Source organism: Tachysurus fulvidraco, chromosome 17, assembly GCF_022655615.1.
Source record: "Tachysurus fulvidraco isolate hzauxx_2018 chromosome 17, HZAU_PFXX_2.0, whole genome shotgun sequence".
Lineage (NCBI taxonomy): Eukaryota > Metazoa > Chordata > Actinopteri > Siluriformes > Bagridae > Tachysurus > Tachysurus fulvidraco.
In genome coordinates, this window is record NC_062534.1 from 17983245 (window position 1) to 18000207 (window position 16963).

Genomic DNA, 16963 nt, shown 5'->3' on the forward strand with positions numbered 1-16963 from the left:
AGGTTCAGTGAAGGAAATTTAATGAACACGAAAAACAACAAATGGTGAAGGTCAAGGTGCAGGCACAGGTCAGGCTATACAATGAGGGATAGACGAGAACCAGACAGTGGATTGGTCAGACCAGGATATCAGATAGCAGATTAACAAGAATCAAGGCTTGGTAACAATGAGAACAACTATCAAACTGAACGTACACTTGAATAAGATTAGACGCTGTTAATGAAAATGTCTTGTAAAGTCTCATTCCCAGAATAATATTTAAGAGAGCATTCATAAAGATAGTCATTTAATTTATGGTCATTTTGATGGTCATGCCAAGATCATGATCAAGGTACATCCTTACTCCTCATCTCTCAAATGTTAGCTAGCATTTGTTTGTAATTTCTTGTTAGCATTCAGCTTGGTGACAAAAAACAAGCTAAATGCTAACAAGAAGTTGTTACAATAAAAACAAGCTTGGTAAATGTAACAAGTACGTCGCAGCAGAGAGATTTTAGTGATCAGTATTAGGTCTCATTCTTACTGACGCCCCTATTTAAGTTTAGAGTAGTCTGAAGTTTAGATCAACTTACTGAAACTAACTTATAGGAAAAGTTACAGTAGGACTTTATTATACAGTATTATAATGTGAAAAATTATAATGTGAAGATCTTTGCTTTTAAAGTTTCGTTATTAACATATCAAGTGATATTAGAAATTACATAGTACAAAGTACAGGTACTTAAAAAACTCTAAACTGATAAAGTAACTGTATTAATCATTATATTTTTTTTGTTTGTTTTTATAGCTAGTTCTCTTAAAACATAATGAGACTAAACCCTATCCCCCTTTCCAATACCATTCACTTTATTATGGCACCCAGTTGCAGGATTTTTAAGCTAATAATATTACGGCTAAGTTTATAAAGAATGCTTGAAAATGTTGGTTGGTGTATCAACACCAAATGGTACATAGTCATCATTTTAAGTGTGTGTTTGTATCAGTCTAATCATGTGGGGATATATGTGAGAAGACATGTCTGATTAAAAGCTTTATCTAATATTTAATCAAATCCACACCAAATATCTACATATCTACACCAGGAGCCAAACTACCACAGGTGCACAGCGCTCAAGCTCACATATGTTTAGGATCAGTCGGGTCAGCCCTGTGTTTTAGTTGAATTTCTAGAACATTCCGCCCCTGACAGAATGCATTACATTCAGTTGAAACACTCACATTTTTTAAATCATGTGCTCCAGGAATCCAGCGGAAGTTTTTCTTGATCTGGGTTTGACATGCGAGTGTGCGTGCTGCATATAAACTAGAATTCTATGTGCATATCAGTCTCTGCTTGTGTTTATGTACTTTTGTGTGGTTGTTTGTGTGTTTGTCAAGTTAGCCTTGCTTTAACACTCTAATAGGGGTGGCAGTGGACTGGTGTAAGGCGTCTGGCAGGCCCTGATGGCTACATTCTTTCCAATCTGATAGAGGCTCTTATCGGCCTGAGACGGAGGTGCTGAACATGAGATGCGTGTTAGGCTTTACAGTAACATCAACACATTCCTGTGCACATTCTTCACAGCCAGTGAAAACACTGCCGGCCCGATAACAGAAGGGCAATCAAAACAGCGATAAATTGCACCGGATATAAAGTGTGGCTAAGCAAGACGCCAATGCTTCAAACAAATACTTTCTCTGCCAACTCTAAATGCCTATAATACCCTTGGACTGGTCATTTCAGCTCCACTGGAGGCATGGCCCGCTTTTTGCCCCTCTGGTCCTGAATGCTATGTCCTGCATAAACATCTCTAATTAATCTATTCTACATGTTGCGCTATACAAAAGAGTCTCCATAGATAGCCATGTTTTATTTACAAAACATCTCGTATTTGCCATTTCTTGTGTCATATCTCCCACTCATGATGAACTCATGTTCATATCCAGGTACATGTGACCTTCATGTGCCCCCAAAGGTGAAACTCAACTTACCTTGGGATCTCAGAATATAATATTAACCTTCCTCTACATATTTCCTCTCAATATAGAGACATAATTATTATGGAAAGCAATGATAAGATTAGAGATGTAAGATTTCCTGTATAACCTACCGCCTGCTCAATATTTCTCAATATTTCCTAGTATAACTATATTCACCCTTATTTTACCCTGGATCAACTGTTACAAATCCAACATACAGTACACAAACTCATCCTGTGTTCTCCTTGTAGTGAGAAACATCCAAATTAGTCAATAGCCATTTTTTATTTTATTGGAAAACTGGCATCACTAGTTGATGTAAATTGATGAGGTATGGATTTGGAGTTTTGCAGCATTTAATCAATCAGCATATATGTGTTTTCTTTGTTGTGGTGTGTCACCATGTACTCATTGCGGTCAGCTCTGAACCTAAGGCAACAATCAGGGGTTGCAGAACAACAAATTAGCCCTGGCTCAGAACAAAGCAACGTAGAGTATTTTCCTGGAGTCACGGATGTAGGAATTTAGTCATGCAGCTGTGTAAATTGATGCAAGTTTTTTCTTTTCTGTAGTCTAAGCTCTTGATGTAACAATTAATAACCAGTGACAGAAAAAATGTACTATGGTAAAAAGACTATATTGTTTTTTTTTTATAGCATTTTCCTTCATGTTTGCTACAAATGTCCATTTTTAAAAATTCATTCTAACCTCCATTTTCAGTGGAAGCTGTGACAAAATGTACGCAAGTTCTTTACTCAGTTAAATGTGCAACTACTATTCTTAATAAATAAATAAATAAATAAATACATTGCAGCTTCAAATTCTTTACTCAAGTTGAAATAAAAATGTATAATTTCTCCAAATATTTTTAATTTAAAGTGTAAAAGTAAAGAACTATGAAACGTAGGGAAGCCGATGCAAAAGAGCAACATCTTTATTCCTCATCACTCACATGTTAGCTAGCATTTGTTTGTAACTCGACAAGCTGTTACAATAAAAATGTCCTTGGTAAATATACTGTAACAAGTACTGACGCATTTGTTGAAGTTTAGATTGGAGATTATTGTGGTTGAAAAAGTAAAAGATGTTTTTCTTTGAAAGTATGGTTAGTAAAATCAAGAATAATAAGTAATATTAGAAATTAAATGAAATGAGGTAAAGTTCAGGTATTTAAAATGAGGTAAAGTTCAGGTATTTAAAATGAGGTAAAGTTCAGGTATTTTAAAATCCACTTCGATGGTAAAGAAACTTATAATCACAGTGTTGCAAAATTTATAATCACAGTGTTGTAATACACAACTCTTATGTTTTTAAAGCTAGTTCTCCTAAAATGTAATGAGATTGTAAACTCTTTTCCCCCATACCATTCATTTCTGTATGTCACCCAGTTACAGGATTATTAGGCCAATTTGTGGATAGGTTACTGAAGAATTCTGGAATAATGTTTTAGTTCATCCAGATAGCGATACAAACTCACTTTTTTAAAGGCTGAAGGACAGAAAAAAAAATCTGTTAATGATGTGACGAAGGCTCGGATGGATATTGTATTTCCTCTGTTCTACGTTGGTAATTCGAATCATGGGGAAAAGACTCCACAGTAGGAGAAAGCCGGCTTATCGCTGATCCGCCATCTCCCATCTCTACCTTTCTCACTTCAAAGTTCAGTAATGAAAAGCACCTGCCCTTGCTGAGCCTGAGGAAGTCTTTAGTGGTAGCGGGAGATGGAGATAAATGAAGGGAAACACAGAGAAGCCGGCTCTTTAGATGATGCAGGGGCTAGAAAGCGTGTGGGTTCAGTACAGGCTCAGTTCACAGTCAGTGTGTATTAGCTCAGAATGGCTCAGACTCCTAGTCAAGTCTCTGATCCTGTTGTCAGTGAGGGGCATGTGCTATGTGCAGCTAATCTCTGAGAGCTAACCCACTCTCTCTGACTTCCTCCTGCTGTCCGACCTAACGCTCTAATCAAAAACAACTTACCCTGTTAATTCACTCAGACAGGGATTATGTGAGTAATGTATGTATGACACTTCTCATATTTACCATCATTATACTGATCGTACTGCATAATGCTGATATGTGACAGATTGGCATTCATTACATGATGAGATCATGTTAGTTTGCGAACTTTATAAGAACTTATTAAGAACGGCTGCTTCTAGGATTGTCTGTGTATGCGTTTGTGTGTGTGTGTGTGTGTGTGTGTGTGTGTGTGTGTGTGTGTCTATATGTGTGTGTGTGTGTGTGTGTGTGTGTGTGTGTCTATATGTGTGTGTGTGTGTGTGTGAGAGAGAGAGAGAGAGAGAGAGAGAGAGAGAGAGAGAGAGAGAGAAACAGAGAAACAGAGAAACAGAGAGACAATTAGAAAGTCATTACAGTAAGCAGTCGTACTCATTCACTTTGATCTGGGTAAACACCGTGATTATCAGCTCCCATGACCAGCCAGTGTAATCTAAGCATTAACCCATACTTCCATGTTCCTACAGCACGTTACTGATATGATATCACATTTACTGCATAATTTCACAGAACGGAACAAAGTAATGAACAGAGGAATGACTTGCCTTTCTAAACTAACTACGGAAGTGGCGACAAGATTAACAGTATGGTTCGTGATTTTGAACTTACTTGTATACTTTCAATAGCAGGATTAAGAGCCGTCTTTCAAAATTTAAAACGGCCATAAGAACAATACACAGTATGGTACAATGGCTGATTTATTCCTGGGCCAGAAAGTAGAGTCACGTGCCTACTATAATCAATGATAATTGTGCCATCAGTGAGACCTTGTGATATAACTCATAATTATTTATGACTTTTCACACTGTGCTTAACCCCAGGTTATTGACTTTCTACACCCCCACTTTTAACCCTGAGAAGAGGATGTTTCTCTCCTGTACCTTAAATGCAGGGTTATCACTAATTTTTACACGGGATAATTAGCACAACTTTTGCAGTGTTAAACCTGTTTGCATTGCCAAAGTTTTGCAGTGTAAAAAAAATGCGTTTTTTAAATATTATGACTAGATGCTTAGCAACACACACTGATAGAAAATTACAATTGCCTTATATCACATGAAAACCAGGATGTACAGTAGCAAAACTTAACAAAAAACAGCTCGGTAGAGTCAGGTGGCAAAACACTGAACACCAAAGAAGTGCATGGCCACAAAAAAAAGTTTAAAAACATGATACTGTAAAATTAGAGGATGTTGGATATCAATGGATGCCTGGTCAATTACAGTACACTGCAAAGATAGCATTTTCAGTTCGGGTGCAGAACGACAGACCCGACAAGAAAGCGGTTATTTAAAATGGTTCTGAATATTCAGGATTAATTGTTAATTCCAGGCAAAATATGATTTGTGAGAAACGTGTGAAAAGGTGAAATTTAAATGGAGTTCATGATGATCACCACGCATTAACCATTTCAAGTGTTAAAAGCCTTATATTGGATTTGGCTCTCCTAATATCAAGGCCAGCTGTCACTATACATAATTCACAAATAGTCCATCACTTCAGTGTTCTCTCTAAAGCCACATTGCCCAAAGCACATGTGCTGTTCAGGCTAGAATGCCTGAATGTTATTGCAAGAGGGGGAGCTTTCTGAATTGACAAGCAACATATCTGTCAGGTACATAAAGACACCTTCTTTACCTGAATTGCTGGACGTTGGTGGTCTACATCATTTGTTTTAGTTTCATTTACAGGGGCAGGGCAGATTATTGACATCTGTCTGAATCTGAGGAGAATATACAATACATAACTAAAGTAAGTAACTAAACGTCATCTAAAAATGGTCAAGCTGCATAAAATTTTGCGTATAAAGATCCATAAGATAAGGAGCAAAAATTCCGGATGGGGTCAATAGTTACACTTTAATGTGAATTTAGTGATAATGGCTATAAATAAGACACAGCAATGTACTGACATTACTATTTTTGATTATCACCATGGATAAATGAATCATCCGTGTTGAACAAAACATGCATCGTTTCATGTCTCATATCTCTGTCTAGTTGTCTTTAAAAGACTCTGGTTTTTGTCACCTTTTTTAACAAGTCATATCATCACTCCACAAACTCCAGACCACAGAGGGTAAATCTTTGAAAGTCTGTAAAAACTCTTTTCATTTTCAGTTGGATGCCTTTAGATGGTTAATTTATATAAAATGCGTGTGACTGGCTGTGACAAGCCCCAAAAGTACAATCTGGTATTTAAGTATAAACGTAAATACCAGACGGTTTTTGTTTAAAATTTCTGGAATCACTGAACAATAGCCAGTTTAAAGTACTTTTTTGGACCAGAGTTTACCAGAGAGTGACCTGACCAAAAAGTGTTTCAAGTGACCCTGATCAATTAATGAGTTAGGAACTATACACAACAGACTGCATTTTGTGTATCAGATACCTAGTACTAGGTTCTTGTTTCTCCCAAAGCTCACACACACCCCCTGCTCTTCCTGACTAATATTATATTGCCATCTGGACAAAAGGCTACATCAGTGGCACTGTCCCACTGCATCACTAATATTATATCCTCTCAGGGATCAGCAGCAATGGTTCATCAAAACAGTCACTTCTTCCTGCGTCTTGAGGCTAGTGACCTGTTCTTGGTCCATATATATATATGGAAGAAGGCCAAGTTGTAAACATGACAGTGACCCGACTTAATTGTAAATCTTTAGCTTCCTGGTGCAGATCTAGGTCTCTAATGAGTAACACAGTCATCAGGAGTCAGGAAAAAAGATGGCCTCTTCTTACTGTCTCTTCCGGATAGTAAGATAATGTTCTCCTGTTGATCTCTGCAGTAATTTTAACAAGGAATCAGATTTGGTTGCAGTGCATGACAAACACAGCAGAACATAAATTATCTCTGTATATATCTAAGTGCAGAATTCCTTTCAAGATGTTAGACCGCCCAGTAATGTTATTACACATCCAATATTTACAATATTTATCTGGAGGCTTTTGCTTTCAAACAGAGGATCACTTGGCTTTTTAAACAAAAATACCACCAGCGATATAAAACCTTTTTTATAGTCCGCTCCCATCAGGAGAGATATCTTATCTTAGTAGCCAGTGATAAGATGGTTGATTTGAAACAGAACAGGAGCCTGCCTTCTTATTCACAGCTGCAGCAGCCTCAGTCTTGTAACTTTGTCCCATGGCTAGTGCTACCGTTGTGGCCTGTGTTTCCGAGGCCTGCCTGATAAGCATGAAAGGCTAATTGCTGTAGCCGGTCACTGCACTGAAGGTGGAAGTGTGCACTGTGTAAATACACAAAGTACTGGTCGCACACTCAATCACTGCCTACTACATATATAAACTTTCTGCCTAGTTAAACATTTAAAAAGGAGAGCTGGTCAACAGACTCATGCATCAGAGTCTCTTAAAGACATTTCAGAGACTGCCTGGCTCCCATAACGATGTTACCGATATGGCCGCTGCATTAAAATGAATGCTTTTGACTGGTCTCATGTCTAGCAGTCGGTGGCCATGAAAGTGGGTGATATCATGATGATTTGCTTAGTCTACAGTGCAGGCTCTTGTTCCCAGGGGTCAGTTTTATGCTTTGATAACTTAAAAATCTATAAACATTTGAACTGTGCAATGCAACAATTTACTACTCAGTAATATCAGAACTTCGGTGATGAAAGATGGAACTGGATCAACATGCTTCTAGTCTTGGCTAATATTTCATTTACACTCTACATTGTTGGCATCCAAATGAATTCACATTCTCTGAATAGTCTCCATCATCGATGTAAGTCTGTGGGAAAAGTTGTGGGAAAAAATGGCCTTTAAACCATCATTTCTTCTAAGCAGTGTTGCACATGGTCCTATTATTTAAAGTCCTTGAGACTGACAGCATGGAGCCAGAGCCGGTCCTTGACTATCTGGAGGGTCCATGTCCCTCAGTCACCTAAACATCAGACTGACTGGGGCCTGAGCAGAACTGGCAGGTCTAACATGGAAAGAACACTTTACACTGACCCCTCCTTCAGTTTTGGCAACGTGACCTGTGGAAACACAGCATTAGACCCTCTGTGTCCTGCACACTTTATCTCACTGTCAGTTGTCCACTTGGCTATTGGAATGAAAATAAGGATACAGACAAAGTGACAAGTGACAATGCGATATTAGCTTTTGTGTTTACTTCACATCTTGTCCTACCGCCATTGTTTAATTCATTCAGAAAAGGAAGGAATGAAAGAAGGAAGGTAAGAAAGAAGGAAGCAATGCAGGGAAAGTAAATCACTGTTTCCTGGTATCTTACAACCCAAATCAAAATAATAAAAAAAAGTCTGGGAAATGATTGAGTGTTATAATACTTAAACACCTGTACATTTGTATGCCTTGTTGAGGTACATTTAGGTTCAAGCTGAAAAGAAGGCTTTATAAAAAATGGGAAAACATTGCCTGCCTTTTTTTTTTTTTTTTTAATTCTCAACAGTTTCAGTGAGCCTATGGCTACTGTCCTGCTTTTTGGCTGGCAGAAGTGCAATCTGATGTGGTCTTCTTTTGTTTTAGGCTATCTGCTTAAATTTGTTATGTGTTTTGAGATGCAATTAGAGTGGTTATTTTCACTGACTATTACTCACTCAATCTTTTACTTTTTCTAGACATTGATATATGTAAATATCCCTTGCTGTCACATTACTGTCACATGTGATTGTTTATTGCATGAATGAGCAATAATTCAAAAAGTGTACAGGTGTTCCCATTAAAGTGGACGGTAAGTACAGAATATCTTTCAAGTTGATTGAATGTGATTGCTGTTGATATGCTCTGGAGCCTGCGAGAATGGGAAGGCACTGGCAATAAAGCTACTCTCTACTCTCTGAGTGTTTGTCATTGGGCTTTAAATTCAACTGTAATGCTTTCCAAAGAGCCAAACATCTGCCACAGAACTTAAATTTACCCATCTCATTCAGAGTGCAAGCCATTGGACCGTTACACAATCAAAGACTGAGAGATGATGGACATAGGAAAAGATCAAAGATAATATAGAACGGTGGATCCAAAGGCATTGCAGTAGCAGAATGTCTTGTAGATTATAACAGCTATATTTGTGCAGGTGGAATAAATTAATGAAATCAGACCTGTGGATTTCAGTCACAGTAATCAAAAGCGTATAGCCCAATCTGAGCCTGCAGGGCTCCTTTTATGGGCCACATTTTGAGCGCCCACAGAGAATTGGCACATTTAACATCTCATGGAATCCTGTCAAATTCCTATTTCCACATTTCATCCTGTAACACTAGCGCCATTGTTAAAGCGCAACGTTCTGTGGTAATCACCATTAGAGTTTCCAAAAGAAAGTTGCAAAAGTGCTGAGATCTCTACGCAGTGCCTCGATGTAGGCCAGCCAATCCAATCCAATCAGCCTCAAGACTATTGCTCTAGTGTAGCACAATTGTGGTTTTATGGACTGGAGTGCTTCCCTATTCATTTGATTCACCACACCGCGTAACGTTTGCTCAGCTCAGCCCTTTCCTGTCCTCCATTTCCCTCCTTTTTGTGCAGTGTAGCCGCTGTAAACATAAGAAGGCCTGATTTAGCAAGGGCTTCGGTGCCCATGTCAGACCACGACTGGCTTGCTTGCAGAAGGATAGAGTTCCCACTGCCAGTCAGTGCAGAACATTGTTTTTCTTGGGCTGGGGCCACTCAGGGCATTTCCAGCTTATTCAAAGTAAACAGCACCACAGCTGCTCTCATCAATGTGTGAGCTTTTGGCATTCGACCTTCACCTTCTAGGGTCCTCTTCATAATGGCCACCATTTCTAATTTTCTCATGTTGACAAAAGTCCACGTGAGAAAAGGAGGTCATTGTTAGGCCTTGTTGAGTCTCCATGTGATTTCACCCATTCTGAGCTGGGAGGCTTTCTCCACCAGCCTCTCTCGACTTCCAAAGAGACCCCCTACTCTTTTTGCCCGGCTGCTATTCTCTCACAGACAAAATCACTCTGTCAGGTCGGGTTAATTAAAATGCCTTGCTGGAGATTTTGAACTTTGCTGTTTTCAATCTCTAGCTGAGCATCCCCCGCCCCAGAAGTTTCTTTGATTTAAATCTGTGAAACCCTCCGAGGGTCCACTTGTGTTGCAGTTGGCTTTCTTTTGCTTTGCTGACAAAAGAGCCAGCAGAGGGAGGAATGGTGAGGCCAGCCAAGCGTAGAAGTGACAGACTTAGCACAGATTTGAAAATTAATTAAAAAAAAAATTCTGGTCAGCCTGACATTCAGAGGTGAAAAAGGAAACAGAGAGGCAATCACAGCTCTGTGCAGAGATGGATGGTGGCCAGAACAGGGTCATTCCTGTCAACTGCAGCCTGCAATGTCTATGGGTCTGGCTGATAGCTACGAATGGCTCTCAAATGGCCAATTGTTAATAGCTGCTTCTGGCCAGTCTGCTTTAGCAAAGCAAACTGGATTGCAAATTTCTGACAGTCATCCCTGCAGACGACCATGATGAATACCAGTAGGACATCCGAATGTAAATAGCTCAGAGCCATGAGCTAGAGGTGGAGGCCAGTGCAGATGGCCTGCATGTGCTGGCCCCAATCAACTGCCTGATCTTTGAGGTTAGTGTTAATTACAGATTATTACTGAACCATAAATGCATCCAGGGTAGGTCAGTATTAGACTTGAGATCTTCAGCTTTGTCGTTGTGTTTTTGTCCATATGAAGGTGCACTGATGGAAAAGACAGAAAAGACAACTTAACCCTACACATCAAAATCTTGTATCAACACTGAAGAAGAGTTTATCACATTGTGTTGAGCGTTTAGAAATACAGATGAATTTCTAGGTCTTGGAAAATAATAGTAGAGGAGAACGCAACCCACCCCTCTGTGCAGCCGTTTGTATTTAGGTGCATGATAACTCTCCAGTAAATTGGATCATCAATCATCCGGCCGTACTGAGAGAAAAAAAAAGTCCTACATTGTAATGTCAGGGTTAGCTCCACATATGTAACTGTTTATAGGCTAATCCCAATAGAAACATAAGGAATGGAAGGGCACCAGATAACCCCCCTCCCTACCCCAACAGAAATACACAAGCAATCATATCCACCACTCCATCATCATATAAATCATCCCACCATTTCAACGTGCCCAGCTAATTGTCTTCCACATAGACCCAGAGAAATTTTTTGTGGAAATTATGGCTGTACTTACTCATTAGTTTCTTCAGTTATTGGTCTACACAATGCATGCCCTTGCCAATGCGAAAAAGTCTTGAATGCCAAGTGTAAAGGAGAGAAGCTGCACAGCTCAGGTCATGATAAACACAGCTCTCAACATCATTATGCCTGCCAGTAAGCACGAAAGTAAGAGATTTAGCAGAAGGCTGGACATCAAACAGAGCTAGCCTCAACATCAGTGCTAGATCAGAGGTCAAGCCTGTTAAAGAAGCTGCCTCAGGTTGACTATGGTCCAGTAAGGCTCTTACCAAAGGAATGTGGGCTTATAGACCGACGAACAAATCATACTAAAGGCTGTGGCACATCTGGTGTTGTTTTCTAATTGTTTGTGTGCCATTACCAGTGTGAGCACATATGTCAAAAATAGTCTGCTTTATACACCCACAAAGATCTGTCACTTATTTTTAGGCTGCTCTTGAACTGAGAAAGACTGGCTGTGCTGAGCTGAGTGGTTGTAGCTAGCTAAAATTCTCCCAAGAGTATTTCAGGGTGCGTGTCCAGGAGGCTAGGCTGTTTTTGCCAAAATTTTCACTTAACCACAACTCTCCACCTCCCCACATCTTCTCTCCTCCACCCCTGCCTGTTCCTCCCTTTATGAGCTAGACAATGTGCTGGTAATTAACAGTCTTCTGTGACAGCAGTGGTTGTGGTCACAGTGCTTTGCGCGTGCATCTTCTTTGGTACTCCAGGAAGCCTGGACTTCTGCATCCAACCTGCCTTGAGGCTCAGGCTAGAGGACGCGACAGAGAAAAAATGTCAGTTCTGTTATCTATCTGTGGCTTACTGAGGTGCCAAAATCTGTGAGATGACACTGAGAAAACAAGAGATTTTACTATTCATGTTCCATTTGGTTAACACTTGTAGGAACCCCATGGCAACAAGCTTGAATCTGTAGCATGCAGTGCCAACTGTTCGCTTTGGTTAGAAGCAGGAAATCAGTTTGAAATCTGCCGGCCGTAAAACAAATGTCGCAGTTGCATTTTATGCTTGAGGGCTTATTTTCCCACTTGTGCTTGAGCACAAAGGGAGAAAATCATTTTCCACCAAGGGAAATGAGAAATCTGTTTCTGTTCTCAGTTACCAAGCTGCAGAATGACAATCCTTGACACACAGAAAATGACAAAGAAAGCGAATATATGGGCTGAGAGAAAATCCATATGAGACAGCTCTCCCACTCACTGTTGCGGCAAAGAGATAGGCCGAGAGACTGACGTAATTGCTGGAAAGTTTGAACTTCTCTTTATGTTTAAGTGCTCCATTAAAAGGGCCTCTCATGTCTAAATGGTATGCTAATGGCCCGTTTTCTCAGACAGGTCTTTGGCCATGGTGCTCCTTCCACTGCCCCGGGCCCCGATCCACCCGACCATGCCAAGTTTCCCTGTACACTACCCACTCACCTCCTGTAGTGCGAAGCCTACCTGATATAATGCTTTCTGTTTAACACTGACCTCTTGAATGAACAAATTTTGTCAAGCTATTCATGTCAATTTCTAGAAATTGGTTAAAAAATAACTAGGCAAAACAATTTCTGTTTATTAAGCTTATGATTATGATTTGCAAAGACAGCTCTGCTCGCTGTGATGAAGGATTCCTACTATGTTTACCAAGGAACATGTTCCCAGGTTTGAGAGAAAAACTTTCTACTTGAACGGGTGCTACAGTTTGAGCGGTCTCTCTGTGGACAGTTAATGTTTGACCTCAACAAGCAAAATCCTCAAACAAAATGAAGATGCATCTTTGCTGAGGGGAGGAACATATTGGCACATGGTTTTCCCATGATCACGCTGGGACTGTGGCATTGTGGTTATGAGGTCAGACCTGGGTTATGGAGCTCTGGATCCAACACATGTAGTGCAGTGCTTTTTTCCTTGCATGCACAGGTGGAACATTTCTCGCTCCTGATGTGAACAAGTGAAAAGAATAAAGCGCTCAGTAAAGCAAGCACATCAGACCCTATTGACACCCAAAACCGGATTTATAGGGCTGTGGCCATGTGTGTGTGGGTTAGGGGAAGTGTGAAGCACATGGTTCACGGCTTAGCCTTACCTTCCTACTGGCAGTGTTTAAGAAACCAAGTTACTGTGGGAATTGAGCTTTGGATTCTTCAAAGAAACAGCAGATGGAGAAAAGGAGAGAGCAAGAAGAGAAAGAGAGAGAGAGAGAGAGAGAGAGAGAGAGAGAGAGAGAGAGAGAGAGAGAGAGAGAAGAGAGAGAGAGAGAGAGAGAGAGAGAGAGAAGAGAGAGAGAGAAGAGAGAGAGAGAGAGAGAGAGAGAGAGAGAGAGAGAGAGAGAGAGAGAGAGAGAGAGAGAGAGAGAGATGAAAAGTCCATAAGGTCAAAACGTGTGTTTCTATTTGCTGTTAAAAGAAATACTGTAAGTGAATTAGTCTGGCAGATGGCTGCTGATTCAATCTGCTCGGTCTGTTAAACAAGTCCACTCTGGATGGCTATATTGAAGCACTGCACTTGGACAACTAGGATTTAATGAAGCTATCCACTTCTTCTCTCTGTCTCTGTTCTTCGTTTTCCAAACATACTGTAGTTCTTATACATAATCCATTGAGGCAAACTCTCTTCTGGGGAATAATGAGGGAAACAAAACATATAGCATCAAATGTATGTAACATAAAATACAGTATATAAGCATGTAGCATGTGTGCTCAGTTTGTTGAGGGACATTAACCACAATGTCCTAATGCACTTTAATGTGTATATTTTACATGGGTATGTGAATGTAACATACTTTTACAATTAAGGAAAATCCACCTGGAATAACATGAATATTAATCTTAATAACATATGTGATATTCAGTGAGTCATGATTTATTTTTGTAATGAAAGTTGAAGTCTGGTTTTTTGGTTTACCAATTGTTGGCTTATTTTCACTTTGGTTACTGGTTTCGATTACTACTGGTAGCAATAGAACCAGAAGGAATTAGCCTCGTTTCATCCCTGCCTTATACACCATTGCAGCGGCATATTAGTCCTTCAGTCTGTCCTACGCTCACATCTTTATCTGCACCCTTCAGTCAATGGCATTGCGCTTGTCATCTCACAGATGGTTACTACCCAAGCCGAGCCTCTGCTATAGCATTGCATTATGCATGTCTCCTCTCTTTTTAGAGTTGTATCTTTGGATATCTCATTATTTTAATATTAAAACATAGCATAAAATAGTCAGTGCAAAAAAAACAAACAATTTCTTACTCTTTTGTTTTTAGGAACTAACGGAAAATTCCCATTGTCTCCTATATTTAAGATTGATAAGACCACAGTGAAATTCTGCTGCTGCTGCTGGTGGTGGTGGTACTGAAAGGATTAATAAACAGAGGTTTTTAGAATGTTTATTATTTTAAAGAAAGTCAGTTACTGTTCACTATCTTACAAATTTAATATTCAAGATTCTGCACTATTTCTAGGTCTATTCAAATGTCAGTAAATTGGGGATATTGACCAGGTTTTGTATAAAAAGTCAGTTATTCCTCATGATTAATCTCTTCTGTTAAATCATGTGTTCAATTTCCATTCTGAAGGATTTGATCAAAAATGATTATGAGGTTTTGCACAAACCGGTGGAGTCCATGCCAACTTCAGTGCATGCTGTCATCAAAGCAAAAAAGGACACATACCAAATACTAAGAAATCTACTTTGACACTATTGACTATTCACTCACACTCAAGTTGTTGTTAATAATATAATCCATCTATTCAAAATGCAAACCCTGTGTATGCACGGCAGAGGTGGGAATCAAACCTGCATCCCTGGAGCAAAATTAGAAGCATCTTCATGTTCTTAGATATTTGGAACCAACTGTACGCTAGCAGTGTCTCCCTGTGACATCGGTGTGGCAAACAAACACTAACATCTCACAGGAACAACAAAAATATACCACCAGCCAGCACCTTAGAACACACACATTAATCACAAATGCTTAAATATAATCATGCTGTATTTAACATGTGTCAGCACAAAGGACCACTCTTTACCTTTCGCAGCAAAAGATATACACTGAAAGTACAAAAGTTTTCCCCTTAAGCGTACCACCCCAGTGAGGAGGCATGGTACTGTTTAGCAGTACCCCTTTTTTTTTATTCTGAGGGAGTATGGAAGCAATTTATAACACGGTTGTCATGGACCTGTCTCAAACATGTTTACTTTCTGACCAGACGAGGGCACTGTGACTGCAACATGGTGAGATTTGAGGGAAAAATCAGTTGTGACTGTAGAATAGACTGAAGTTAATCACCACAAAAAGAGGAACTTCTCTCTGAATGGGTTTTGGGATGGCACAAAAATAGTTTGACTCAGCAACTATGGGCTAGTTATTCTAAGAAATCCCACAGGCCACTTTTTTTCCAGCAAGTTTTCATTAGTAGACATTAGGAGCAAATGTGCATATGTGCTACTAACCGCCTCATAAACACAGAAGCACAAAAAAAAAATCATTAGCGTGTATTATTTAAAGTAGAATATTCACTATTTCTAATTTTAACCATGATTACTTGCTTCTTATTTGTGAATGGTACTTTATAGTTTACAGAAGTTTGTATTGAGAGGAACCCCAAAGACCCCAAACATCATCCATTGACATCACACCAGAGAGCCAGTAGATGTGTGAAACGCAGCTTTTTGGGGGCTGGGTGCGTGCGTGTGTGTGTGTGTGTGTGTGTGTGTGTGTGTGTGTGTGTGTGTGTGTGTGTGTGTGTGTGTGTGTGTGTGTTCGTGCGTGTGCGCGCACTTCTCTGAGTGAACGCGCAAACTTTACGCGCGCACCTCAGAAGTTTCTCCTCGTTTGCCTTGTCTGTCTTCTCAACTTCTACAACGGAGGATTTTGCCACTCGGATCAACTGAACGGAAAGTTTTCTTTTATACAGAGGAGACTTATTGACTCGGTTCTGTTTCGATTCATCCGCACACTCATTCCCACGTATACAATTACGCACAAGGGATATTATGTTAAATTAGTGCTGAATGATGTTCCAGTCGGGTTTCGGATGCTCACCTTTCCTGGTCTGAGAGGTAGAGATGCGGATGGATAGATGGATGGATAGATGGATGGATGGAAGTTTAACTTTTATTGAGTGAATCGTCTGAATCCACACGTCCGGAGGAGTTTTGCTGATTGGAGAATACGTTAGAATTGACTTAGTTTTATTGTTGTTTTTTTACTTTTTATGATTTGGGGAAACTGTGAGCGACTTTTGGAACACGAACCGGATATTTGTAAAAGATTCCCGCACATTACTCCTTCCTTTTTAGCGTCTTGAGTTTGCCGCTAGCCTCCGCTGAGGGGACGATGGCACCGGCTGCGGCGCTCCAGCGCGGCTCCTTATTGGCTCTGCTGTGCGGCTTGCTGTGCCTGGTCGCGGCGCGCGCGTGTCCGCACAAGTGCAGCTGCTCGGGCTCGCACGTGGATTGCCAGGCGCAGGGCTTCAAGAGTGTACCGAAAGGCACCCCGAGAAACACCGAGCGTCTGTGAGTAAAGCCATAGATGCACATCAACATCGCACGCGCCTGACTGTCTGATCTGCGTTCTATCATTGTGTCTATGTTTAAAATTCATTCGATTATTAATTGACGTTAATGTAGAAGACTTAACATTCCACAATGTTACTAAGCAAAACAAATCCCTAGTGTCCATACGGATCCGTGTCTGTTAAAGCAAAGCATGCACGACACAGTACATCAGACTTGTATTGCTATATATCAAAAGATGCACTTAATATGATATCAGCTAGAATCCAGCTGTCACTTTCACTGCAACGCATTTTGCATTGACATTAGACTGCTTTTGTTGCACTC

At 40.1% G+C, this 16963-nt stretch overlaps 1 protein-coding gene across 1 annotated transcript in view; it reads left to right on the plus strand.

Moving 5' to 3' along the window:
• The first annotated feature begins 15875 nt into the window (after positions 1 to 15875).
• Positions 15876 to 16963, plus strand: part of slit3 (slit homolog 3 (Drosophila)) — a 165484-nt gene continuing 164396 nt past the window's right edge. Inside the window, exon 1 of the mRNA XM_027135848.2 lies at positions 15876 to 16636. Coding sequence (XP_026991649.2) covers positions 16458 to 16636 — 179 coding nt within the window. The 5' untranslated portion in view covers positions 15876 to 16457. The remainder of the gene's footprint in view (positions 16637 to 16963) is intronic.